Source organism: Bos indicus x Bos taurus, chromosome 13 (genome assembly GCF_003369695.1).
Source record: "Bos indicus x Bos taurus breed Angus x Brahman F1 hybrid chromosome 13, Bos_hybrid_MaternalHap_v2.0, whole genome shotgun sequence".
In the NCBI taxonomy this organism is placed as follows: domain Eukaryota; kingdom Metazoa; phylum Chordata; class Mammalia; order Artiodactyla; family Bovidae; genus Bos; species Bos indicus x Bos taurus.
Window position 1 is genome coordinate 11,934,971 of NC_040088.1, and position 27,254 is coordinate 11,962,224.

At 44.5% G+C, this 27,254-nt stretch overlaps 1 protein-coding gene across 10 annotated transcripts in view; it reads left to right on the plus strand.

Annotated features, from left to right (window-relative positions):
- PTPRT (protein tyrosine phosphatase, receptor type T) overlaps nt 1–27,254 on the plus strand; it is a 1,160,479-nt gene that overhangs the window by 315,529 nt on the left and 817,696 nt on the right. For all 10 annotated transcript variants that reach the window (XM_027558515.1, XM_027558516.1, XM_027558518.1 and 7 more), the window contains exon 2: nt 6,680–6,805. In XM_027558515.1, the coding sequence (XP_027414316.1) occupies nt 6,680–6,805 (126 nt within the window). The remainder of the gene's footprint in view (nt 1–6,679; nt 6,806–27,254) is intronic.

The following is a 27,254-nucleotide window of genomic DNA, read 5'->3' on the forward strand; positions in this document are numbered from 1 at the left end:
GCTTCTCCAGGCAAGAATACTGAAGTGGGTAGCCATTCTCTTCTCTAGAAGCCCTGATGCTATAATTATTACAAGGAACTGAATTCTGCCAAACACCCTGCAAAAGTTGACCTGGACTCCAGAAGGGAAATCGGGTCTCCTGTTACTGTGACCTCAGCCTTGTGAGGTCCTGATAAGGTGCACCCTGGCCTTCACTTCTTACCTGTGGAAACCAGAAGATAAGAAAATCAATGGGTTTTGTTTTGAGTTTGTGATAACATGTTGGTAGCAAGAAAAAACCAATACACCTGCAAGGTGAACAACTTTACTGTCTGACCCTCTATAGAAAAAGATGGTTGACCCTTGTCTTAGGAAGTGGGGTTGGTAAGACTGAACTTTCATGCGTGTGTGTGTGCATGCTCTGTCATGTCCAACTCTGCAACCCCATGGACTGTAACCTGACAGGCTCCTCTGTCCATGGAATTTTCTAGGCTAATACTGGAGTGGGTTGCCATTTCCTCCTCCAGGGGATCTTCCCGATCCAGGGTTCAAACCCTCTTGCATCTTCTGCGTTGGCAGGCAGATTCTTTACCACTGCACCATCTGGAAAGCCCACTTCCATGCATAAACATACATATATAAGTATTAAAAAATGTGTATATATTTATATACATACTTACATAGCTCAAGTACAGTGCCTCGCATGGAGCAGAAGCCCTGGAAACCTTTAGTTTCTCTTGGGAACTCAATTCTGTTCAAGAATACATAGGATCATATCTGAGAAATGCAGAGGCAGACACATTTATATTTTTATTGAATTTCTATTCCTCTCATTTTCAAAAGAGGAGCTCATGTTTAAAAAAAAAATCCTGATTGGCACTATAAACTTTATTTATGCTTTAATGTATCTTGAAGTATGTATCTTGCACTATTTTTACTTCCCTTACAGATGCCGATATGCTATACATTACCAAACCCAAATGGATTTTCAAAATCCAATTTCCTTGCTACCATTTTCCATTTCTCTGTTGACTTTTTATGCTTAACTCACATCAGAGCATCTGGGGCCTTTGCTACATTTTGACCTCAACCTGTCCAGGGAAATAGCTTCTCTGTCCCGATGTAGGGAGATACTGCTGAGTCCTCAGCTTATGGCCATATCCACAGTTATCTGGGTCTTCTCCCAGCTGGGACATGTGCTTTGGAGACTGAGCCCAATTCTAGGGGTGAGGGTAGGTTTAGGAGACTTTTTTTTCTTCCAAATTGATAGTGCTGAGTGGGGCTGCTTTAAAACAGAGCAAGCTGAGCATCCAGATGACTGTCTTTTGGGAATCTCTCCAGTTGTAAGCCTTCCCCAAGTAGCCTGCCATAGACACCTGTGGTCTGGAGCCTCTTCAGCAGGTGTTACGGTGCCAAGGAATTCCACCAAGAGAGGTAAATATAATTTGTGAAAGAGGAGGAGGAGCTGCAGTAAGACTTAGGATCATGGGTCTGAATACTTCATGCTGAGGATCCACAGAAAGCTAGCCTTCTTTCCCTTCTCCTCCTTACCAGAGGTTCTCAGTAGCCAGTCCTGGTGCCGTGAAGTGGCTCTGCATCTCTGTGGCTCCTGAGAGTTTCTGGGTCTCTCTGAGTCTTTGGAATCCTTAACTTTGACCACTGGAAGGTTCCTTTGTGATTGATCTTGCACACCAGAAAATGAAGGCCCAAAAAGGAAGAAAGGAGGTGAGCTGAAAAGGCCGTACCCACTGGCAGTGTAGACTGCTGCCAGAGTGTATAATCTGAAGCTCATAACCACTCTTATTTCTCAATGTGTTGTCTGAGAGGAAGAAAATCCAGGGAGAATTGCTTATAAAACATGAATCAAACGTGTTTTCCCCTCCCGAATACCTTTCAAAACTTATCTCTGGGTCAAGTCAGGTCGACAGGGAGCTAGTCTCTAGACTGTACCATATTGGGTTCCAGTGAGTTGCTTTTCCTGAATTGTATGTTTGGTTGATGCTATTAGTTTATATTGAGAGTGATTGTGAGAAATAGTCTCATGAAATTGACCACACACCTCTTGCATGGATGTTGTTTCAGATATTGTGCATTGTGGGATGGTTGATTTCTGTTACCAGTACCCCTGTGGAGAAGTTCTTGTGTGATCTAGGCACCTGGAATGATTGTAATTTACCAGAGCTATTTGGCTTTTATTGTCTGAACACAGAGTATCCAGTAACTGAGCAGATTGTCCTTTTTCTGCTGGCATCTGGAAGCTCAGAGTCAAATAGGTGACTCCCTTTCAACAGGTGGACTTGTAGGAAATGGCGGTGTGGACTTGCAACTCTCTTCTTCTGTCCTGCCTGTCTTTCTTCTCCTGCCTTCAGTTTGCTTTTTGCTATCTCGTGCTGTATTTCCTGCTTCTGTGTTTGTCCATCATCTGTGGCTGGACTAGAGTTGTGACCTCAGCAGGTTGTTTAACCCCTTAATGCATCAGTTACTTTACACTTAAAGTAAGGATTAAAAATTTACTTCACAAAGTCGTGAGGATTAAGTGAAAACAAAGGTGACCTCAGCAGTTTTCTGTGATCAGTGCCTAGTATATTACCTGACACAGAGCAAATGCTCAGCAGAGCATGCCTCTTATATTAGTCAGCATATGCAAGGCTCCATGTGGTAACAAATAAACCCTAAGATGTCAGTGGCGTTAAGACTAGAAAAGTTGGCATTTTGCGCCTGAAGTGTCGAACAACAATATTATTGATCAGGTGACTGGGTGACTCTCTTTCAGTGAGTGTTTCAGGGATCTAGACATCTCTCTTCCTTTGATGCCACTGTCTTCAAGTACACCTTTGAAAGTCTTTGTAGTAGGGCAGGTGAGAAGGATTGTTGGTAAGAGATTACTTTTATGGACTAGTGTGGCACATGTGGCGATCACTTTATGATACATTTTCAGGGTTTACCACGTTGTCTTCCCCGTATGCAAAGTGGCCTGGAAATGTAGAGTTCTCACATGTCTAAGAGAGAAGATCTCAACAGTTTCCCATAGGCCTACCATCCTCTTGGCTGTATGCTCCTCTAAAGACCTGGAGGCTGATCTCCATTTAGGATGATCAGTCAGCTCTTCCAGTGAATGCTTAAGATGCTGCAGGCTCCCCACTCACCATCAAGCACATCGGCATCTGGATGCTGTTGGTGGCATTGACTTTGTTCATTTATCTCCCACAGGCTGGACTTTGGTGAGTCAGGAGTTGTGTAAGGATGGGAAGGGACGGCCCTTCCTGAGCAGTTGGAACTGTTGCTGCTACCCTTTTCTAGGTTTCAAATGGAGTGTGTTATGTCTCATATCTGTGGCATTCACTCTGCTGTTTTGGTTAGCTGAGGTCTATAGAGGGAGTGGTTTGGAAAGGCTAGTTTGGAATTTGTCAGACAGGCAGCATGGGGAAGGAGCTTTCTAGGTAGAAGTGGTGAGTGTGAGACCAGAAAGAGCAGGTGGTGTATGGGGGCTGTTATCGGCTCACTGTTCCTGAAATGTAGCTTGGGGTCTGTCTGGTATCCCACTCACAGTTTTAAAAAATGTTCTTTATTGCGGTAAAAGTCACATAATATAAAAAAATCCTATTTTAACCATATGTAACTGTACACTTCAGTGGCACTAAGCACATTCACATCACTCTGTAACTCTCACCATCATCCATCACCTTAAGTTTTCATCTTCCTAAACTGAAACCTTGTCCCCACTAAGCACTAACCCCATCCTCCCTACTCCCCTGGCCCTTGGCATCTATCGATGTACTTTCTGACTCGATGAATTTGACTTTTCTTAGTACCTCGTGTAAAACAGTCTGACACAACTGAGCGATGAAACCACCACCACCAGGTACCTCGTATAAGTGGAATCGGACAGTGTTTGTCTGTAACAGTATGAAAAGGCAAAATGATAGGATACTGAAAGAGGAACTCCCCAGGTCAGTAGGTGCCCAATGTGCTACTGGAAATCAGTGGAGAAATAATGAGATGGCTGGATGGCATCACCGACTCGATGGACGTGAGTCTGAGTGAACTCCAGGAGTTGGTGATGAACAGGGAGGCCTGGCGTGCTGCGATTCATGGGGTCGCAAAGAGTCGGACATGACTGAGCAACTGAACTGAACTGAATGTATATTGCAATGCATTTTTAAGGTTAACTTATCAAACAGATTGTACCTTCTTTTTAAAATTTTTTATTTATTAAAAAAATTTTTGGTTCATTTGTTGTTGTTTAGTCGCTAAGTTGTGTCTGACTCTTTTGGGACCCCACGGACTGTAGCCCCCCAGGCTCCTCTGTCCATGGGATTCTCCTGTCCAAGGATTGCCATGCCCTTCTCCAGGGGATCTTCCTGAGCCAGGGATCGAACCCACAACTTCTGCACTGGCAGGTGGTTTCTTTACCATTGAGCCACCAGGGAAGCCCACTGGTTTATTTAGTCAACAGATGCTCCTTTAGCCCCTCCTCTATGCCAGCGCCATTTCCCAGACAGTCTAAAGCTTACTGCCTAGTGGCAGCTGGTTGACTGCCCCTGTCCTTGCCTTTCAGAGGTCACCCTTCTTCACTCTGTCTGGGATGCAGTCTCCTCTGCTGTCTGCCCCTGACCTTCCCTGTTATCTCTTAAGACTTCCATCTTTGTCTGTTGACCCATATCCATCCACATTGTCCATCCGTTCTTCCCTTAGTTCCCCAAAGCACAGTGACACGGCTGCTGTTTGTAGCCAGCTCTCACTGAGGGCTTGGAGGGACTTGACACTACAGGGCAGGGAACTGTTGCCAATTTCTGGTCAGAAAGGCTTCCTGGACCACAGCAACCTGGGAGCCCCTCAGGCAACCCAGTGCCAGCCTTCATAGCACATTTGGAAATGCAGTTACTTACTAGTTTGCCTATTTACTGTCTGCCTCACTCATTCTAGTGATGGCACACCTCTTATAAACCACTGTATAGATAGCACCTTGTTCTCTGCTCGATCTACCCTAAAAGCTCGATTAAATAATTGTGAATGAAAGAATGAATACATGGAAGCAAACAGAAATTTTAGTTTCTACCAGTGCGTCCGTCATTTCCCATCACAGGAAATTTCTCATTGTCTCTCACCGTCTGTAGGTGTCTGCTTTACATTATGTTCCTTGGACCTCTGTCTCCCTCCCTTTTCCTTCTCTCTCTAGGTGTCGATCCTGCAAATTCCTGTCACTGTCTCGTGCAGAGCTATTTAAAACTCTGAACTCAAGCCCCAGACTTGCACTACCAAAATAGATTCAGCCCTCCTTTGTCCAGCCCGACTTGTTGGGGCTGCTAAAGACTGGCTCTTCCAGATTTCCATACTCAGAAAAAAAGGGAGTGGAGAGAGCTTTGCCCTCGTAGGTTTACTTTAGCAGTGTTGTGACTGTATTCTGTATCAGATCTGTCAACAGGCCTTCCACTACCATTAAGCAGAGGAAACCCCAGGTCTGGGTCCTGAAGAAGGGTTTTGACCTTTGTTGCTGATGGAGAAGAGGGAATGATATTACATGAGGCTGCAGACACAGGCAGGGGTTATTAAGGGATGGTTTCTGTATGTGGATCAGAACCACAGATGTGGTTTGGATGTGTGATAGGGGAACCAGTGGCTGTTTAAGGAAGGGAGGTGATGGTGTGATGAGGTCTGAGCAGTAAGGAGACAAGAGGGGGCATTGGAAATGTGGACCAGCTCAGTCCTGGTGGTCTCTCTCCTTCTCTGTACATCCTGCCAGCTCACCCTGGAGTGCTCTTCCTCCTGCTCTGTGCTGGTGGAGATGCTCCTAAACTTCAAAGCCCTGATTATTTCTCCCCTTCTACCTCCCCTTCTACCTCCCATTCCAGAATATAGTCACCTTTTGCTTCTCTGTTCAGACCAGCATTTCCTGGTTGCAGCCCCTGTTCTATACATCACATCTCTCAGTGTCACCTGGAGGGAACTTTGAGCCCAGAGCATGTGCTCAATCCAGTTTACACAACTCATTGTAAAGTGCTGGTGGTGGATGGCTTGGACTTTTAGGGAGAAGCTTTAAATACTGCCAGCCTTGACTTCATTATCTTCCTGGGGCACAGTTGTCTAATTCTGTACAAATTTGATTTTTACTCCACAAAAACTGCTCTTATAGGGAGGGAGGTGGGTGCTGAGAATTTTTGCTGTGCCAGTTACTTTTCGTATATTACTCCATTTTATCCTCCTAATATTTCTGCCAAGTGGATCTTCCCCTCCGTATTCCAGGTAAGGAAACTGAGACGGATGGTGAAGCATCTGGTCCAGGCTGACCCGGCTTTGCAAAGCTGAGATCCGTGTCTCGTTTTGCAGGACTCCAAAGCTGGTGCTCAGCCCGCTGCCTCGCAGCATCTCTCCACGTTGGAGGAAGCAATTACAGAGGCATGCCCTGGCATTCATTTTTTCTGCTTAGATGGAGACGTTGCTGTTTACTTTCTCAGGAAGGAAGATTGAAATCAATGTAACTAGCCTTATTAACTTTTTTAAATAGGGGGCTTGCAGATGCCACTGTCTTTCCTTAGAGCACCAAAGCAAATAAAAAAATCCAGTTTGCTTGCCTTTAGGAAAAGAAAATCTCCTCCAGAGTTTAAAATTCAGAGCTGTAAATGAAGAGCCACTGAGACGGGGGTAACGAACCAAGCCTCAAACATAAGGATATATTTACCCATGTCTCTTTTGTCTGCAGGTGGCTGTTCCTTTGATGAGCACTACAGCAACTGTGGTTATAGCGTGGCCCTGGGGACCAGTGGGTTTACCTGGGAGCAGATTAACACATGGGAGAAACCAACGCTGGACCCAGCGGTGCCTACAGGTACGTGACCAACTGTGCTTGAGGCTCTGATGGGGGTGGTAGCTTTTACAATGACTCATGGAGAAGAATTTTATTCTGGGTTGAGCTGTTGGGAGGGCAGTAGGTAACTCTGTTGGTAGTAAGTTCACCACCCCCAGAGGTACGCAAACCAAGGCTGAGTGCATTCTTAAGGGTATGGTAAAAGTCATGTATCATCTGGATTCAGGAAACTCTTAGATTTCTTTGAGCTTTGAGATTCCAAACTTGAGCTACAAGTGGGGCATCCTTGAATTTTGTCTGGGAGTCTGAGTCATAGGACTTTAGGGGAGAAACACTTCACCATAATTTGAGGTCATTTCTTTCCTCCTGGACTACACAGACACAGCTTGTAAATATACAGGAAGACTTCTACAGTCCAACTATTACTGATAAAGTTGATGTCCCAACATCCTGAATGCCAAATTTATTCTTTACCAAGGGGACTGAAGGCCTACTATGCATATCTGATGAATACCTGCATGAAGCAAGCCTGTAAGAGTTATAGCCAGTGTATTCCAGGGAAGGTGTGCCTGGAGGAAATGCTTTTGTTCTAGTTGGGCCTTCAGAGGATTGGATGATGCTCATCTACACTGGGGCGTGCTGTTTGCTTTATTCAGGTGTCCAACTCAAATGCTAGTCAATTCTGGAACCCCTGCCTTAGACACACCCAGAAATAATGCCTTACCAGCTATTGGGACATCTCTTAGTCCAGTCAAGTTGACACACGGAATTAACCATCACACCGTGAATGGCCTCAGCTTTCCCCAGAACTTCAGTTGCCATCAGACATCCCTTAGGAACTTGATGTACGTGACCCACTGCACAGCTGCCTTGTCTTCTCAGCTGCTCTGAGAGACAGCTTTGCCAGGATGTCATTAAGCTGGAGACAGAAAGGTATGCAGAGATGTCCAGCTGAGGGTGTGACCAGCGTGACCATATTGACTCTGAGTTTGGCTCCAAAGCAGGAGGCTTATATCTTGGCTCTGTCTTTCCTATTGAGGACATCAGTTGCTTGTGTATCTTTCTCCCGAATATAGTCATAACCCCTCAGGTATCATAAAGCTGTGACATGGTATAAAACTGAGCTTTTCAGATGTGGTAGGATCCTACTTTACATGAGCAGAATGACCAAAACTGCACAAGATGGTTAGTAAGGTGACCATGGGACAACCTCTGTGCCTGTTGTCCCATCATAATTTTTTAAACTGCAGACTTTTACTCTCAGAAATGTCTTCGTTTATGTAATAGAATCACTCTTTCCATTAGGAACACCAGGAGTGTAGCATGCTTATGCTGAAGGTTACTTACCACATCTTCTGTGCTCTGTGTGGCCATCCTTCTTGATGTTGGTCAAATAAATTCAGATCTTATGAAAAGTTAAAGTGTTAGGCGCTCAGTCTTGTCTGACTCTTTGCTTCTGGATGGACTGTAATCCACCAGGCTTCTCTGTCAGTGGAATTCTCCAGGTAAAAATACTGGAGTGGGTAGCCATTCACCTCTCCAGGGGATCTTCCTGGCCTAGGGGTTGATCCCAGGTCTCCTGAATTGCCGGCAGATTCTGTACTGTCTTAGCCACCAGGGAGCCCTCAGATCTTACAGTGCACATGTGTATGTGCTGTGTGTGTGCATGTGTTGTGTGTGTATTTGCACACACGCAGGCTCTTCTGGCTCATCCTTAGACCACTAGATGCCCTGCAGGGTCATGCAGGCTCTCCAGACTCAACATCTCCCAAATTGAACTCTTAATTCTTCTCCATCTTGTCTTTAGTGCTTTAGTGCTCCTTGTCTGAAAAGGCCACTTCATCACTCTGGTGCTGATTCAGAAACCCAGGGGTCACACTTCTCCCTTCCCTCTCTCTGCCTCCCTCTCCTTGTCAATCACTCCATCCTACCCCTTCACCTCCTGAGCCCATCTCAGGTCTGCTCACATCTCTCCCTCTCTGCCACCACTGCCCTGGTGCCATGCCATCCACCCTCACCTGGGTCACAGGTAGACTTTCACACAGGCTTTTCAGCTTCCTCTTTTTAAAAAAAAATATTTCTTTTTAAAAATTAATTTTATTGGAGTATAGTTGCTTTACAATATTGTGTTAGCCTCTGCTGTACAGCACTGTAGAGCAAAATAAAGCAGCCCTACATGCACGTATGTCCCCTCTCTTTTGGATTTCCTTCCCCTTTAGGTCACTGCAGAGACCTGAGCAGAGTTCCCTGTGCCACACAGTATGTTCTCATTAGTTGTCTGTGTTATACACAGGATCAATAGTATTTATATGTCAACCTCAATCTCCCAGTTCCTCCCACCCTCCATTTTTCACCCCTTGGTGTCCATACGTTTGTTCTCCAGGTCTGTGTCTATAAATAGGATCATCTATACTATTTTTCTAGATTCCACATACATACATTATTGGCTTCCTCTTTTGACTTTAATCCACTCTCTGCGCAGAAGCCAGAGATTGTTCTAGAATGTAGGCCTGTTCACCTTACCTCTTCCTTTCATCGCTCCCACCCAACCTCTGCATGGAATCCTTTTGAGGCTTTCCTCTTGCTCTGAGAGAGGAGACCAATGCCCAGCAGTGGCCTCCAAGGCCCTGCAGGCCTGGTCCAGCCTCCCCATATCATGATCTCCCCTGTGCTCACTTCACCCTGGATTTTATCACTTATATGACACTGAAAGATGAACTCCTCAGGTTGGTAGGTGCATGATATGCTACTGGAGAAGAGTGGAGAAATAACACCAGAAAGAAGGAAGAGATGGAGCCAAAGAGAAAATAACGCCCAGGTATGGATGTGACTGGTGATGGAAGTAAAGTCCGATGCTGTAGAGAGCAATATTGCATAGGAACCTGGAATGTTAGGGCCATGAAACAAGGTAAATTGGAAGTGGTCAAATAGGAGATGGCAAGAATGAACATCAACATTTTAGGAATCAGTGAACTAAAATGGACTGGAATGGGCGAATTTAACTCAGATGACCATTATATCTACTACTGTGGACAAGAATCCCTTAGAAGAAATGGAGGAGCCCTCATAGTCAACAAAAGAGTCTGAAATGCAGTACTTGGGTGCGGTCTCAAACATGACAGAATGATCCCTGTTCATTTCCAAGGCAAAGCATTCAATATCACAGTAATCCAAGTCTATGCCCCAGTCACTAATGCCAAAGAAGCTGAAGTTGAACGGGTCTATGAATACCTACAAGACCTTCTAGAACTAACACCCAAAAAAGATGTCCTTTGCATTATGGGGGACTGGAATGTTAAAGTAGGAAGTCAAGAGATGCCTGAAGTAACAGGCAAATTTGGCCTTGGAGTACAAAATGAAGCAGGGCAAAGGCTAACAGAGTTTTGCCGAGAGAACGCACTGGTCATAGCAAACACCCTCTTCCAACAACACAAGAGAAGACTCTACACATGGACATCACCAGATGGTCAACACCGAAATCAGATTGATTATATTCTTTGCAGCCAAAGATGGAAAAACTCTATACAGTCAACAAAAACAAGACTGGGAGCTGACTGTGGCTCAGATCATGAACTCCTTATTGCCAGATCCAGACTTACATTGAAGAAAGTCAGAAAAACCACTAGGCCATTCAGGTATGACCTAAATCAGATCTTACAATTATACAGTGGAAGTGACAAATAGATATGAAGGGTTAGATCTGATAGACAGTGCCTGAAGAACTATGCACCAACGTTTGTGACATTGTACAGGAGGCAGCGATCAAGACCATCCCCAAGAATGCAAAAATTCAAAATAGTTGTCTGAGGCCTTACAAAAAGCTGAGAAAAGAAGAGAAGCAAAAAGCAAAGGAGAAAAGGAAAGATATAGCGATTTTAATGCAGAGTTCTAAAGAATACCATGGGACTTCCCTGGTGGCTCAGATGGTTAAGTGTCTGTCTACAATGTGGGATACCTCGGTTCAATCCCTGGGTCGGGAAGATCCCTGGAGAAGGAAATGGCAGTCCACTCCAGTACTATTGCCTGGAAAATCCCTTGGACAAAGGAGCCTGGTAGGCTACAGTCCATGGGGTCGCTAAGAGTCAGACATGACTGAGTGATCTTCATCTTAATCACCGTAAAGAATACCATGGAAAGATAAGAAAGCCTTCCTCAGTGATCAGTGCAAAGAAATAGAGGAAAAGAATAGAATGGGAAAGACTAGAGATCACTTCAAGAAAATTAGAGATACCAAGGGAACATTTCATGCAAATATGGGCTCAATAAAGGATAAAAATGGTATGGACCTAACAGAAGCTGAAGATATTAAGAAGAGGTGGCAAGAATACACAGAAGAGCTATACAAAAAAGATCATGATGACCCAGATAATCTTGATGGTATGATCACTCATCTAGAGCCAGTCATCCTGGAATGCAAAGTCAAGTGGGCCTTAGGAAGCATAGCTGTGAACAAAGCTAGTGGAGGTGATGGAATTCCAGTTGAACTATTTCTAATCCTAAAAGATGGTGCTATGGAAGTCCTGCACTTAATACGCAAGCAAATTTGAAAAACTCAGCAGTGGCCACAGGACTGGAAAAGGTCAGTTTTCATTCCAATCCCAAAGAAAGGCAATGCCAAAGAATGTTCAGACTACTGCACAATTGTACTCATCTCACATACTAGCAAAGTAGTGCTCAAAATTTTCCAAGCCAGGCTTCAACAGTACGTGAACCATGAACTTCCAGATGTTCAAGCTGGTTTTAGAAAAAGCAGAGGAACCAGAGATCAAATTGCCAACATCTGCTGGATCATCAAAAAACAAGAGAGTTCCAGAAAAACATCTACTTCTGCTTTATTGATTATGCCAAAGCCTTCGACTGTGTGGATCACAAGAAACTGTGGACAGTTCTTCAGGAGATGGGAATACCTGACCACCGGACCTGCCTCCTGAGAAATCTGTATGGAGGTCAAAAAGCAACAGTTAGAATTGGAAATGAAACAACAGACTGGTTCCAGATTGGGAAAGGAGTATGTCAAGGCTCTATATTGTCACCCTGCTTATTTAACTTATATGCACAGTACATCATGTGCAATGCTGGGCTGGATGAATCACAAGCTGGAATCAAGATTGCTGGGAGAAATATCAATAACCTCAGATACGCAGATGATACCACCCTTATGGCAGAAAGCAAAGAAGAACAAAAAAGCCTCTTGATGAAAGTGAAAGAGGAGAGTGAAAAAGTTGGCTTAAAACTCAACATTCAGAAAACAAAGATCATGACATCTGGTCCCATCACTTCATGCAAATAGATGGCGAAGCAATGGAAACAATGAGAGACTTTCTTTTGGGGGCTCCCAAATCACTGCAGATGGTGACTGCAGCCATGAAATTAAAAGATGCTTGTTCCTTGGAAGAAAAGCTATGACCAAACTAGACAGCATGTTAAAAAGCAGAGACATTACTTTGTCAATAAAGATCCATCCAGTCAAAGCTATGGTTTCTCCAGTAGTCATGTATGGATGTGAGAGTTGGACTATAAAGAAAGCTGAGTACCAAAGAATTGATGCTTTTGAACTGTGGTAATGGAGAAGACTCTTAAGAGTCCCTTGGACTGCAAGGAGATCCAACCAGTCCATCCTAAAGGAAATCTTTCCTGAATATTCATTGGAAGTACTAATGTTAAAGCTGAAACTCCAGTACTTTGGCCACCTGATGCAATGAACTGACTCATTTGAAAAGACCCTGATGCGGGCAAGATTGAAGGCAGACAGAGAAAGGGACGACAGAGGATGAGGTGGTTGGATGGCATCACTGACTTGATGCGCGTGAATTTGACCACGCTCTGGGAGTTGTTGATGGAGAGGGAAGGCTGGCGTGCTGCAGTCCATGGGGTCGGAAAGAGTTCGACACGACTGAGCAACTGATCTGATTGATTGGGAACGTTCCAGACCCTTTTATGCCTCAGGAACTCACATAAGATTGGAACCCTCCGTACAACCTTTGCCTGCCCCTTTCTCTTGCTCTTCCTTTTGTATCTCCGCTCTTGCATCACTTCCTTAGGCTGGTGCTCCCTAGATGCTCCAGGCTGGGTCACCTCCTTCTGTAAATGTTCCCCATTGCACCCTACACTTCTCCTCAAAACATGCATCACTGATGTTACTTGTTCAGTGTATGTTGTATCCCCAAATGAGAAGTTCCATGTCAGCAAGGACCGTGACAGTCTTGTTCCTGGCTTTATTTTTAGTGTTTAAATCAACGCATCATACACAGTATGCATGAAATACAATTTTATTGGATGGATGCATGGATGGATGGGCAAATAGTCTTTATCAAGTGTTTCTTTGATGCAGGAATGAATGATAAGCATTCTTAAATGCCTTTGGGCCTTTTATTAACTGATCACACATTTAAAGTCTTCGCTATCATCCTTCCATTTTATAGATCAGGAAAGCAAGGTCCCCCCAGCCGAGGGGCACTGCTGCTTTTCCCACCACGACACTCTCGCTCCTGGAAGGAACAAGCCTTGCGTCTGATCTTCATTTCCTCAGCCCCTCATTATGGCGCAGTGGCATTTCATAAATATTGGAGTGTGCTAATACAAACTTTTGAGCTGGTCTAAATAGAGGCATTTGATAATGATCACTGAAATTATTCTGTCACGATGCGCCTGTGGATTTCAGCAGCTCTGCGTGCTTCTTAGGCAGAGAGGCATGAAAGTGAATTTGGATTAGGCGAAAGTGTTTGTTCTTCTCTTGGGCAAAGACAGAGATCTTCCTCTTCCTTGGGTACAGCCACTGGTTTCCATCCTCTTGGAAATCTAGTATGATGCCACGTATTCAGATGTCCTACAAGCTTTCACTGAGCCCCTTCCGTGGGTCAGGCTCTGTGCTAGGCTCTGGGTCAGTCCGCCCATGCCCCTTGGGCACTTCCCTGGCACATAGGATGACCTGAACTCTTCACCATGCCTGCCAAGTCTTGGATGACCTAGTGTCTTTTCTGAGGCCTTTCCCTGCTCTCTCAAAATGCTCCAGACACACTGGTCTTGTTTTCAGCTCCTGATTCAGGGCCTTTGCGTGTGTTGTACCCTCGCCCTGCAGTGGTTTTCTCTGCTCTTCACTTGCCTGGTTTCATCAGGTCCCAGCATCACCCCTTCTCAGGAAGATGCCCCTCCTTGGTCTGTCTGATGAAAGACCCCCTTGAAGTTCTCTCATAGCATCCTGTTCTCTGCTTTCAACGTCCTCATCATAGACTTGTTTTGGGCCAGCTTCTTCCAGTCCTACACCATAGCCTGCTGATGCTGGGCCTCCATCCCTCTGCCTCAATTTCTTCATCATTAATGTGGGAACCAGCATGAGAGTTAAGTGGACTGGTGTCTGTATGAGTATCGGCCTATAGTAGGGTTCATCCGTGCTGCGTTCCTTAAGTTCTTTTCTGCTGCTTACAAGGTCTGAGACTAAGTCCACCTTGAAACCTTGCCCCTTCCTTCAAGCTCACCTGACCCTAGATGCTGATTTGCACAGGTGACCCTTCCAGCAGGAGGTCTGCTATGGGCCCCTGATGGGCCCAGAGAGGCTTTTCCATACCCAGGATACATGCTACCCAGAGGGAGGTCACCTCCTCCATCTTCTCTTTTAATTCAGTCCACACTCAGCATCTGTCTTTCTCTTTCCTCATCCCCCTCCTTGAGAAAAACCCTCAGGCTAGCATTCCAGGCTTCACATCTGGTTCTGTCCCCACCTCGTCTTTGCAGGGTCTGTACAGACAGTGGGTGTTACTGCACCCTCAGACCCTCCATCTAAGCTTCCATCTTGCCCAGGGAACTAACTGGAACTGCCTCAGGTTCCCAGCTGTGCCATCCCCAACTTTGGCATGAATTTCTACATGTGGGCAGTGAGGTCCAGCCCTGGGCCCGGCCGGAGGGTTTCTGGGGGGCTGAGGGAAGAGGGAAGTGCCAGCAGCTCTCTTTTAGGGGGGCTGAAGCTGGGAGGCAGTGGGACTGGGAGGTTTCCCTCTATTTCCTTCTGATGCTTGTAGGACATTAAGTGTCAGAATGAACCTCAAGCTGCAAACCCAAGTGCACAAGAAAGGAGGCCTTTGCATTAGCCTGGATGTGACCCTGAGCCTCCAAGGAAGGAAGCCTTACATTGTAGTTGTTCTTTGACCCCCTTTCCCTCGGGGTCTGCGAATGTCCTGGGGCTTAGATAGGTCCTTGTGGTTTCCTCTGAGAAGCCCGCCCTGGTATTCCTTGTGGTCCCTCTGGGTCCAGTGATCCGGCTGCTTCTTCTCCAGGTTTGGAGCCCTTGTCCTGAATCAACCCAGCCCAGATATCTCACCCCGGATCTCTTTTGGGGTCTGTCTCCTCCTCAAGTATTACCATTGGGCAGTTTGGGACCAACAGATTCATCTCTTTCCTCTTTTCAGTGTAGGAACTTCTTCCCTCTCCTTCCTAGCCCTCAAAGCCACAGCTCATCTTAGGCCAGCCCTTCTGAGACCCACAGCATAGTGTCTTTAGAAAGTTTAGACTTTAAAAAAAAAAGGAAGAAAGAAGGAACCCTTGACTTCAAGCAGCTTCTTCTCTCCATCCTGTACAAATCTCTAGAACAGAGAAATACAAAGTGTTTTTGCCTGGAGAATCCCAGGGATGAGGGAGCCTGGTGGGCTGCTGTCTATGGGGTCGCACAGAGTCGGACACGACTGAAGCAGCTTAGCAGCAGCAGCAGCAGCAGCAGTTAGTTATCCAATTGGAAAGTGCAGGGGTTGGAAAAGATCCAGAGTAAACATACAGATAGGAATATTCCAACCAATCAGCTGCCATGGAAGCAGGCATGGACCCTGGATGGTACTGGCTTTTCCTTCATGCCACTGGCCCCTTGGCCAGTTCACTCTAATTGCTAATATTTATAGTTCCTGCCAGTTCACTGGAACTGCTAATATTTACAAACAGAAGGTTGGGGTCTGTTATGGGTTGAACTGTGTTCCCAAAGAGATAAGTGGAGGTCCTGGTCCTTGGCACCTGTGAATATGCTTGTATTTGGAGATAAGGTCTTGGCAGATGTAGTCAACAAAGATGAGGTCGTGCTGGGTATCCCTGAGCCCTCGTAGAGTGTCTCTGGTGAAGGAGAAGTGCCACACAGACACACAGGGGAGAAAGCCATGTGAAGCCAGAGGCAGAGACTGGAGTGATGCATTTACAGGCCAAGGAAAGCCAAGGATTGCCAGCAGACCCCGGGAACCAGAAGAGGCAAGGAAGGATTCTTCCTGCCGTCTTTGGGTGGGGGCGTTGTATGGCCCTGCCAGCACCTTGGTTTCAGACTCCTGGACTCCAGAACTGTGAAGGAACAAGTTTCTGTTGTCTGAAGCCTCCTGGTGTGTGGTAATTTGTTACGGCAGCTCTGAAAAACTACTCCTGGGTAAATTACACATCCGTACCTGACCCCGTCCCCTTTTCTACAGTTAGAATTCACACCAGAGTTCTGTCAGTACTGGGGCTTTTGCTCTCTTTTAAGGGAACTGGCATTGACTGTGTGATCATTCTAAACATGAATTGGGTTAGGCATGGTCCTGTACATTTCATCTAACATGCCACCATCCTATGAATTCTGAGGTATTGTCTCTTCTTTATTTTTGAGAAAACCAAGCCCCAGAGTGATGAAGTGATTGGTACAAGGTCACGTAAATTTTATATGAAAGAGGAGCCAGGCTTCAACCCCAGGGTAGAGAAATATATATAGTATATTTGGTGCTGCCATCAGCTGAACATCTTCTAAGTTATTTCTATGAACAGTCATGATTCATGATGGCAAAAATAATGCATATTCATTGTAGAGAACAGGCACAATAGGGATTGCTATAAAGAACAAAAGTCATCTGTGCACACAAACTTACATAAATATCTATCTTTATATATAATGCTATTTTTAAGAATTTTCCCAGGGATTATGTATTCCTCAAAAGCATGCTTTCTAAAAGCTTCAGAGTCTTCCATTCCAATGACTGTTCTGTGATTGATTTAGCCACCTTGTTTTTGTAGGCTTAAGTTCCTCCCAGTTAATGTGACTCTTCAGTCACATTGCATTTTTGTACAGAGACAGAGATCTCTGAGCTCATCTCCAACAGAAGTTATCAAATCTGCTTGCATCTATCTGTCTATATTTCTGTACTCCCTGGTATACCAAATGCAGAATGGTTGTGTATTATTTTTGAGATCTGGAGGAGGAACATCATCCACATGTCAAATGTGGAATCCTGGAAATTTGCCCATGAGTTGATATGGGGAAAAATGCTTGTGAATTCTGAAGTCCTACGTACAAGTCAGGAACTGGTAATGGTCCCCTGACTGCAGTGCATTCCAGCTCTTAGCACAGCGGATGGAGACCTTCTGGGGATGAGCAGGAATTATGTTCTAGATAGTAATCGACCAGAGCAGCCCAAGCACTGGCTAGTCAAGGTGGACATTGGCTAGAAAAGCAAGATGGGGTCTCCCTACTGGATGAAAAGCGAGCCTCTTCATCATCTTTGTGCTGAACTCCTGTTCTCCTTGTAAGCTGGGGTGCCAGCTTACATCTTACTTATGTGGAATTTTACTTATGTGGAATGCCAGTGTCTGGGGTGTAGGAAGTAGCAGTGAATGTTAAATGACCTGCTCTTATTACTAACTGTATATTCTTCTGGTACGACCCCAGTGTCTGTCTCCATTCTCAGCCACCTCTCCTGGCCTCTCCTCTTACCTTTCCTCTGCTGAGTAATCATAGGAGGCAAGCCTTCATGATTTTGTTTTGAGAGTCCAGCCTCCAACCCTGCTTCCTAACTTGGGGACTGTTATTGTGTAGGATCTTAGTGGATTGTGGAGCAGGTTGCTGGCAGGTGAAGGTGCTAGAAATTTACCACCCCCAACAGCCTGGGCATGGCTGGACTTGTGACCTGGATTCAGCCAGGAATATTATCTAGGAAGGATGAGTTAGCAGTCAGAGGCTTGGGTAGTAGGTATGTCCATGGAGGGGCAGTGGCTGGGCCACAAGAGGTTGTCCTAAAAAAGGTTGCTGAACTACCTCCTCCTTGGTCCTCTAGAACACCATAGTTTTTGCTTCTTTTTCAACCTATCCTTCAGCTTTCTGTTCGTGAGACTCCCAATATTCTTCCAGACCATTCAGTTTTTGAGACAGATTGTCATTATTTTTCTTGTTTTTGACCACAAACACTGAAGACCAGACCATCAGGCCTCTGGCTCAAGGGCACCTCCTGTTCCATCTCTTCTTATTGGTAGAGGATGTCACCTCCTCCAGGAAGTCTTCCCTAATTCCTCTGTGCATTTATGATTGAGTTTATGATACATTTTCCCTGATTTCTCACCAAGACTGTGAGCTAGTTGAGGGCATGGGCTGCCTCTCATTGCTGAATTTCTTGTGCCCTGCATGGGGTTTAGAATAGGGTAGTTGGTCTGTGTGTGAACTAAATTGCCACTGGGATTATTGGTATTAGGAAAATCAAGAGAGAAATGATGTCTGAAAACTTGTGAAAGAACTGTGAGAGGCTGCTTCTTTCTTTGACATTTTCATGGGACCTGGCACATCTGTAGCTTTCACACCCCAAATACCTCCACTCAGCTTGTTGAGGCTGTGGCCTGGCTGGTCAGGCCTTTGATCTGGGGTTGATTCTTGGCAAAAATAAAGGGACCCTGGGGATTACCCTGTCTTCACTCTGGGGCCTGATCTACTCTCACAGGTGTATAGGTCGGCTTATGTCCCATGAAGAGGCTCCCCATTGGAGAAATGTGACTTATCTAAAATCTGAAACTACTTTTTGTTTTTTTTAATGTCACATTTACATTAAAATGATCAGGAAGAATGGGCCTCTAGGTGGCCTTAATCACTCTTGATATTATGATTGGTTGGTTTAAAGCAGTAAGCTCTTATGTTCCCATTTAGTTACTGTTGCTGCTGCTACTGAGTCACTTCAGTCGTGTCCGACTCTGTGCGGCCCCATAGATGGCAGCCCAGCAGGCTGCCCTGTCTCTGGGATTCTCCAGGCAAGAACACTGGAGTGGGTTGCCATTTCCTTCTCCAATGTATGAAAGTGAAAAGTGAAAGTGAAATCGCTCAGCATGTCCTACCCTCAGTGACCCCATGGACTGCAGCCTTCCAGGCTCCTCCATCCATGGGATTTTCCAGGCAAGAGTACTGGAGTGGGGTGCCATTGCCTTCTCTGTAGTTACTGTTGAGTCAATACATTTTCCCCTCTTTAATGATAAAATACAGTATATTCATTCTTAAAGAAATGCTGAATCTGTACATATAAATGAGCTTTCTCCACCCCTGTCTTTGTTCTCTCAAATATTACTGTCAACAAATGGATGTGTATCAAGAAAGAGAGGGAGGGAGAAAGGGAAGGGAGAGAAGAAGGAGGAAGTCAGAGCATATATGTATTTGATAACAGTAACAATGATAGTAGGAAAGTGATATTTGTATAGTATTTATTGTGTGGCAGGCACTATCCTAAACACTTAAGATATATTAGCTTATTTAATCCTGTAACAGTCCTCTGATATAGATATTATGATCTTTATTTTAGAAATGAGGGAACTGGAGGCACAGAAAGATGAAGGCCTTGCCAGGCTTGCTATGGAGCCAGGATTTGCCTGTAGGAAGTACGGCTTCCGGCCCCATGGGTCCTCTTCAGAATCCAGGTCCTGGGTGGGATCGTGGCTCCTGCACAGCTGGGTCACTGGTCTCTTTCAGACCCCTGTGTTCAGCTCTAACTTTCACCTGCCAGGGCTGCGTGGTCTCCCGCTGAATAGATACGCTGTAGTTTGTTTAACTGACACCCAGCAAATGGCAGTGAGAGAAGAAAGGATAAAAGCCAGAATACGCCTCAGATACTCAAGTAAAAGGCGAGATCTCTGCCTCCAAATAGCTCTCAGAAAAGTTCTTACAAAGCATCTCCTATTATGGGATGCTCTTTTATGTTCTGTGAGCTAGAAAATTAATTGGGAAAATGACGTCACCCTGCAGTGACCCCAGTCAGTGCTAGTTTAGGATACTTACAGGGATGAATGGAATTGGTAGGGAAAAAGGCAAGGGAATTGAAGACAAGTTCAGTAGTGTTTTTCAAGGAGAGACCAAATAATGACAAGCTCCAAGAATGGCTTGGAAAAGTTACAGGGGATCGTTGCAGTGATGTGACTTAACGTTTGTCAGGTAAATGGGAAAACATATCTGTTCCCATAGCCACATAGATGCTTGCGTTGACCTTCAGTTTCCTGTGACATCATACCTGGATTAAAAAGTATTGTATCCAAATGGTATCAATGAATTAAGGTGATGTAGACCCATGCCGCTCAACTTAAAAAGTGCTTCCTCTGGTGACAGACTGAGATGTCACCGGCAGATGTGATGAGTTTGAAAGTTTCTATTAATATATGGGAATGGATTATAAACCACTATTTTGGGAGCAAAATTTTGTGCTATTTGGGTTGCTTTATTATAAGATACAGAGGAACACACTTTTTTTTTTTTAATTGAAGTATCGTTGATTTAAAATATCATGTTACTTTCAGGTGTACAGCACAGTGATTCAGTTATCCATGCGTATTATTTCAGATTCAGTTCTATTATAGGTTATTACAAGATATTGAAAGATATTACAAGATAGTTTCCTCTGCTATACATTAAACTGTTATTTATGGAACACACAGCCTTTTAAATAACAGTTGTCAAATTAACAAATATCTCTAGGCGTAAGTAAGGAGAGACTTTATTTGAAGGATTTTTGCAAGAGCGGGGGACAGAGCCTATGGGAACAGGAGGAAGCCTGTTATTGGAATGTGGAGGTTACCCCTCGCCACCACCATGAGATCTGCAAGGGTCTCAAAGGTCAAGCAGAAAAGAACTTTTTTTTTTTTTTTTTAACAGAGAGAACAGAGTGAGGCTAGAAGGAACCATGCATGGAGAAGTGGAATAAGCTGGTGACAGATAAACCACAATTTTTTAGCTAATACATGTGTACCACTTACTGGATGACGTTCTAAAGGCTGTATGTGTTTGTAACTCTTTTCATACTTCGGCACTACTGCGAGCTGGGTACTGTTATTACCCATATTTTACACATAAGGAAACTGAGGCCCAGAATATTGAGGAACTCACCTCATGCTTAATAGTAAACAGAGGAGCTGACCTTTGAATCCAGGCAGTTTGATTCTAGAGTCTGGGCTCTGAGCCCCGACCTATTTTTGAGGTAATATGTTATCTTGTGAAACGTGATTTAAATATGGATGTGTAATGAAATTGTTATCTTAGGACTCCATAGTACTAATTTAGATACCATTTGGCTACTGTAGTCATGTGTGGAAAACTGAAGCTGCCTGAAACCTTTTTGTGGGGGTCATCTTTCTGAGAGGATGAGGGGGAAGCCCTACGTTTGGTCACCGAGGGTTGGCCACCCTGCTGGCTTGTTGAGTTGACTGAGGCCGTCAGTGTCTGCCTGAATGCAGACATAACCGGCCTGCACGTTGTTTTGAGTGGTTTTTCAGAAGGGAACATCATGGATGTCTCGGGCATCAGAGACATCTATCTCACTGGACTCCCCTCATGCTTCCTCAGTCTCCTGCGGCTTCCACCCCAGCCACTCCCAAGACAGCCTGAAAGGAAGGTCATGGTGATGCCAGCCCAGAACAGTGTGTGGTGTTTTCTTGGTTTGTTTATCTGATGGGGCTGTTTCTCCAGAGGCCGGGCCTCCTCCAAGTGAACACCTTCATTTTGAATATATGGATTGCCTTGTCCTCAATGAAAAAACTGGCTTTCTTTATGTTTTGAAAATGATAGTAATTTGAATTATAGTTCCAATTGTTGAATTGTAGTTCAATATATTATGAGAGATTTGATAAGAGAAGGAAAATTGTAGTTTAATGTAAACACAGTAGTTTTGGGAGGGGATAATTTAGTGAAATAACATGGCTGTGTGACTCCATAATATAGAGTCCAGGAATCTAGAAAACCCAACAGTACATTGTAATCCTACTTGGGAGTATCCTGAATCTACAGAGTCCAGTACTATGGCCACCAGCCTTGTGTGGCTATTGAGGACTTGAAATATGGTTGGTCCTTTATGTGTAAAATACACACCAGATTTCAAAAAAAAATGAAAAAAAATGTCATTTATAATTTTTATATTGACTACGTGTTAAAACAATTATATTTTAGACATACAGGACTTTCCAGGTGACTCAGTGATAAAAAAAAATCCTCCTGCCAATACAGGAGATGCAGGAGACACAGGTTCGATCCCTGGGTCAGGAAGATCCCATGGAAGAGGAAATGGTAACCCCCTCCAATATTCTTGCCTGAAAAATCCCACGGACAGAGGAACCTGGCGGGCTCCATTCCATGGGGTCACAAAGAAATGGACATGACTGAGCAACTGAGCACACACACATTTTAGGTATGCTGGATTAGATCAATAATTATTTAAAGTAACTCATTTCTTTTACTTTTTAATGTTGCTACTCCAAAGTAACACAACCTACATGGCTCACATTATATTTCTGTTGTGCAGTGCTGTCCTGTATTATCGGATTCTGATTGGACCAATTGCACTCCCACCCACAGGAATGCTTTCCTTTGATAATAAAAACAGCTGGCATTTACTGAGCACTTATTATGTGCCAGGCATTTTAAATGTCTTTTCCTTTATGGTTGACGCCAACCCTAGGTAGTATCAGTACCATTTTGTTCCATATTTGCACATGGGAAAATGGAGGCACAAAGAGATTAAGTAACTTGACGTTCATCACAGAGGTAGTAAATGGCAGAGAGGGGATTTGAACCAAAGCCGTCCACCAGTGGCTCATGCCGATGTCTCCCAGAATTACCACCTTTTGTCACACTCACATGGGACTTTGTCCCTCCTCGCGGTGCTGACTGAGGAGTGGTCTGGGGCATCCCTGGGACCCCTTCGGTGCTTTCTTCCTTTGTTTTCTTTGCATTTCCCCAGCAGGACCATGATGAGGCTGGGAGCAGGCCTCTGTTAGCCTGGCCCTCTGTCACGTGGGTAGGGGGATGTCCCAGAGCTCCTGTCCCAGCTCTGCCGCTCACGTGAGACTCTAGGCAGGCCAAGTTTTTCCTCTGTGCCTCCTTTATCCTTTTCTATGAAATAGGTTTAAAAATAAGGAATCCCGAGTTGTAGTCCTAGCTCTGCCATTAATATGCTGTGTAACCCCGGGCCAAGCACCGTCCCTGCCTGGGCCTGTGTACCTTACATATTGAATGGGCCGTCAATTTCCTCTGACTGTAGCATTCTTTAATTTGTAATTTATGATTTGAAAAGAAAAGGAGACCTTTTTTAAATGTAGGAATTAGCTGATAACATTTACAAAGTAGAACATCTGTGAAAAATTCTTTTGTCTTAGAGACTCCTCCCAACCCCCCGCCACCTCCTGCTGTCTGCTGTCTTCCTTAGTATCATGGGTACATCTTCAGATTTAAGTTTCCCAAAATTGCTGATTAGTGAGACATTTGGTCATTGACAGAAATTTTCCTTTTTTTTTTTTCTAAAAAAGACATCCTCTTCTTTTATCCGCTTCTTAATCTCTCTAGTCTCCCCACTGTGCTCTGTGCTTAACACTTTACACTTCAGCTTTGGAAAGTAACAGTTGTTCAAACAAGCTGTTTTAAAAATCTTCCTCAAATGTTCCAATTCTTCTAAAATTGCTTTCTTACCTGAGTTTTCATCATTAAGAAACTCAAGTTGCACTTTCTCAGATTTTAGATCATTACTGTTTATTAGTGAAGCAACTTGTTAAAGCTACAGACAGGCAAAAAATATTCTACGCCCTTTGTTAAGAGTGCTGAGAGTTTTCAAGGTTAGAATAAGATTTATAGGTGGAAAGAGACTTTTCAACCATAGCTGCGGAAACATATAAGCATGATGACTCTGTTAGTTGAAACTTAGTTAGTAGAAACCATCCTAGGTATTTCAATCAGGAAGATGTTTGATGTTGGGTATTATCAAACCTCCGGATAGTCTCATAAAACCTTGGGAAACCCTCACATACATGGTTAAGTAGTCTTCAACAAGGTGCGAAGACCGTGATTGAGAAAGGACAGTCTCTTTAATGATTGTGTTGGGAAAACTAGATATCTGCATGCCAGAGAATGAAGCTAGACTCTTATACCATAACAACAAAAATGTGTAAGAAATAATAATGTATGTGTGCTTACCATACTTAAAAATTAACTTGAAATAGATTAAAAAGCTAAAAACATAAGACTGAGACAATGAAACTCCTAGAAAAAACATAAGAGGAAACCTTCATAATATTGGTCTTGGCAATGATTCTTTGGATATAACACCAAAAGAAGATTTAACAAAAATAGACAAATGGGACTGCATCAAACTTAGAAACCTCTGTGAATCTAAGGACACAATAAACAAAGATGACCTATGGATGGGAGAAAATATTTACAGGTCTTATGTGTACTGAAGAGTTAATATCCAGAATAGATGAAAGACTCTTATAACCCAACAATAAAAAAGCAAATAATGATTGAAAAAATGGGCAAAGGGCTTGAATAGTCACCTCTACAAAGAAGATAAGTAGAAGTAACCAACAGACATATTAAAAGATGTGCAATAGACCATTAGAGAAATACAAATGAAAACCACAATGATATATCATCTCACATGCATTAGAATGGCCATATTAGTAATAATAATGGTAATTGTAATGTTTTTAAAAACAGAAAATAATAAGTGTTGGCAAGGATTTGGAGAATTTGGAACCCTTTTGCATTGAGGGTAGCAGTGTAAACTGATGTAACTGCTGTGGGAAACAGTATGAAGTTTTCATTAACAGTTAAAAATAAAATTACAGTATGATCCTGCATTCCTTCTTCTGAGTATATATATCCAGAAGAACTGAAAGGAATTGAAGCAGTATTGACACATTTATATTCCTTGCAGCTTTATTCACAGTAGCCAAGAGGTGAGAGCAGCTCAGATGTCCATCACTGGTTGAATGGATAAAGAAAACATCCTCTATACATGCAAGAGACTATTATTCAGTCTTAAAAAGGAAGAAAATCCTGCCACATTCTACAAGATAGGTGAATCTTGGGGACATTCCCTAAGTGAAATAAGCCAGAGAGGATGTGGGAAGTTCTGTTCCAACTGGGTTCAGAGTTTTGGGTTTGCAAGATGAGAAAGTTCTGTAGGTTGGTTATACCACAGAATGCATGTAGTTAACACTACTGAACTGTACACTTGAAACATGACTAAGATGGTAAAACTGAAATGTTTTTACAATTACCAGGAAGATGTAGTTTCTAGGCTTCCAGCCCCAGTGACGTGTAAGTGTTATTGACCCTTTTGAGCTGGACCCCCAGGAAGGTTCCTCTGGCTTGGTGGTGTTGGAGCCAATAGAACAAGACTGAGTTCATTCAGAAGCAAAGGAAAGCTTTATTCTCGGATCTAAGAATGGAGAGGTTTTGAGTTCATGCTCCAGAGCAGGAGTGCCCAACCTCTGGGATCTAATGCCTGATGATCTGAGGTGGAGCTGATGTAACAGTGCTGCTGCTGCTGCTAAGTCGCTTCAGTCATATCTGACTCTGTGCGACCCCATAGACGGCAGCCCACCAGGCCCCGCCGTCCCTGGGATTCTCCAGGCAAGAACACTGGAGTGGGTTGCCATTGCCTTCTCCAGTGCATGAAAGTGAAAAGTGAAAGTGAAGTCGCTCAGTCCTGTCCGACTCCTAGCGACCCCATGGACTGCAGCCTACCAGGCCCCTCCGTCCATGGGATTTTCCAGGCAAAAGTACTGGAGTGGGTTGCCATTGCTTTCTCTGTAACAATAATAGAAATAAAATGCACAATAAATGTGGTTGAACCATCCTGAAACCATCCCCTCCCTCCGCCAGTCCACGGAAAAATTGTCTTCCATGAAACTGGTCCCTGGTGCCAATGAATTTGAGGACCACTGCTTGAGCACGTGCTCTCCCCAAAAGGCCAGAGACGGGGTTGCTGTATAGGGTTCTTGTCCGTGGGGCCGTGGGGAGGGGGTTGGAATTCTCGCGGGTCAGGTGCCGCTGCGCTGCTCATGGCTCCAGACCTGGGTTCAGCACGCAGCCTACTGCCGCCATCTTGAATTGAGGTGTCGTGCGCAGCATCTCTGCTCCCGGCCCACTGCCACCATATTGAACTGAAGCTTCGTGCACGGTGCTTCTGCACACGCTGTGCCGTCACCATCTTGCATTGCAGTGCCATGTGTGTGCAGGGCTTCTATGTGGATGGCACACCCAGGTGACGTGCTGTTAGGCGCAGCCTTTTCACTCTAGGGACTCCGGTCAGAAGGGTCCAGTGCAGAGCCTCTGCTTGTACCCCACTGTGAGCAAGTGAAATTAGACTAGTGCAAAGGAAAAGAAACCCCAAAAGGTTAGTCTTCATTTTACCGGCTTCCCTGGTAGCTCAGTTGGTAAAGAATCCTCCTGCAATGCTGGAGACCTGGGTTCTATCCCTGAGTTGGGACGGTCTTCTGGAGAAGGGAACGGCTACTTACTCTGGTGTTCTGGCCTGGAGATTCCATGGATAGAAGAGCCTGGCCTACAGTCCATGGAGTCACATAGAGTCAGACACGACTGAACGACTTTTACTCCCTTTATTACCACAATTCTATTTTTATCTCCTTAGAATTGCTAATGGACTTTGCTGGTGACAGAAGATCTTAGAAGGGTAGAAATGATGCAAAACACACTAAGACATAGTTTCCAGTACAGCGTGTCCTCAGTGCGGAAGATCCTCTGTGCTCCTTTTATGGGGAAGAAGCGAATAGAACATGAACTTGGAAATCAGAGTGATCTGAGTTGGATCTCTGTTCCACCAGTGAGGAGCAATCTGCTCTGAGGTTCGCTTGGTAACCTCTGGACCAAGGTCCAGTCTCCCCAGAGAATGAGGAGAGGCAGGGCAGAGAGCAGAACTGACAATTCCCAAGCTGCGGGGATGGACAGAGGGCCAGGAGCTCGAGGAGATAGACCCTTGTCCAGGCTTGTGCCCTGGGGGTGCCTTTTCTTTCCAGGTTCTATGGCTTCTTCCTGTCCTTTGCCTGGGGTACAACCCAGGTCTCAGAATTCTGTTTGTGTCTCCAGACCTGGCTCCAGGCTATGCATCTAGAGAGATTAATGCAGTGGAGCCACATGTAATTTTGCATTTAACACCTCTCTTCCTCAATCAAATATAAGCTCCATCAGGCCAAGAATCAACTTTCCTGTTCAGAGCTTTGTGTCCTCCGGCCTTAGAACCAGCCCTGACAACCAACATGCCTTCATTTAATATTGAGTAAGTAAGTTTACAGAAGATTGAAACATGAGATACTTGGAAACAGGATTAAAGGAAACAGAAAATCAGATATGGCTGAAATACAGGCTTTGGTTCAAAGAACTATGAGCCCTGTGGGTTTAAGGAGGCCTGGGTTCTGGGCCTGCTGTGCCAGTGACTAGCTGTGTGGC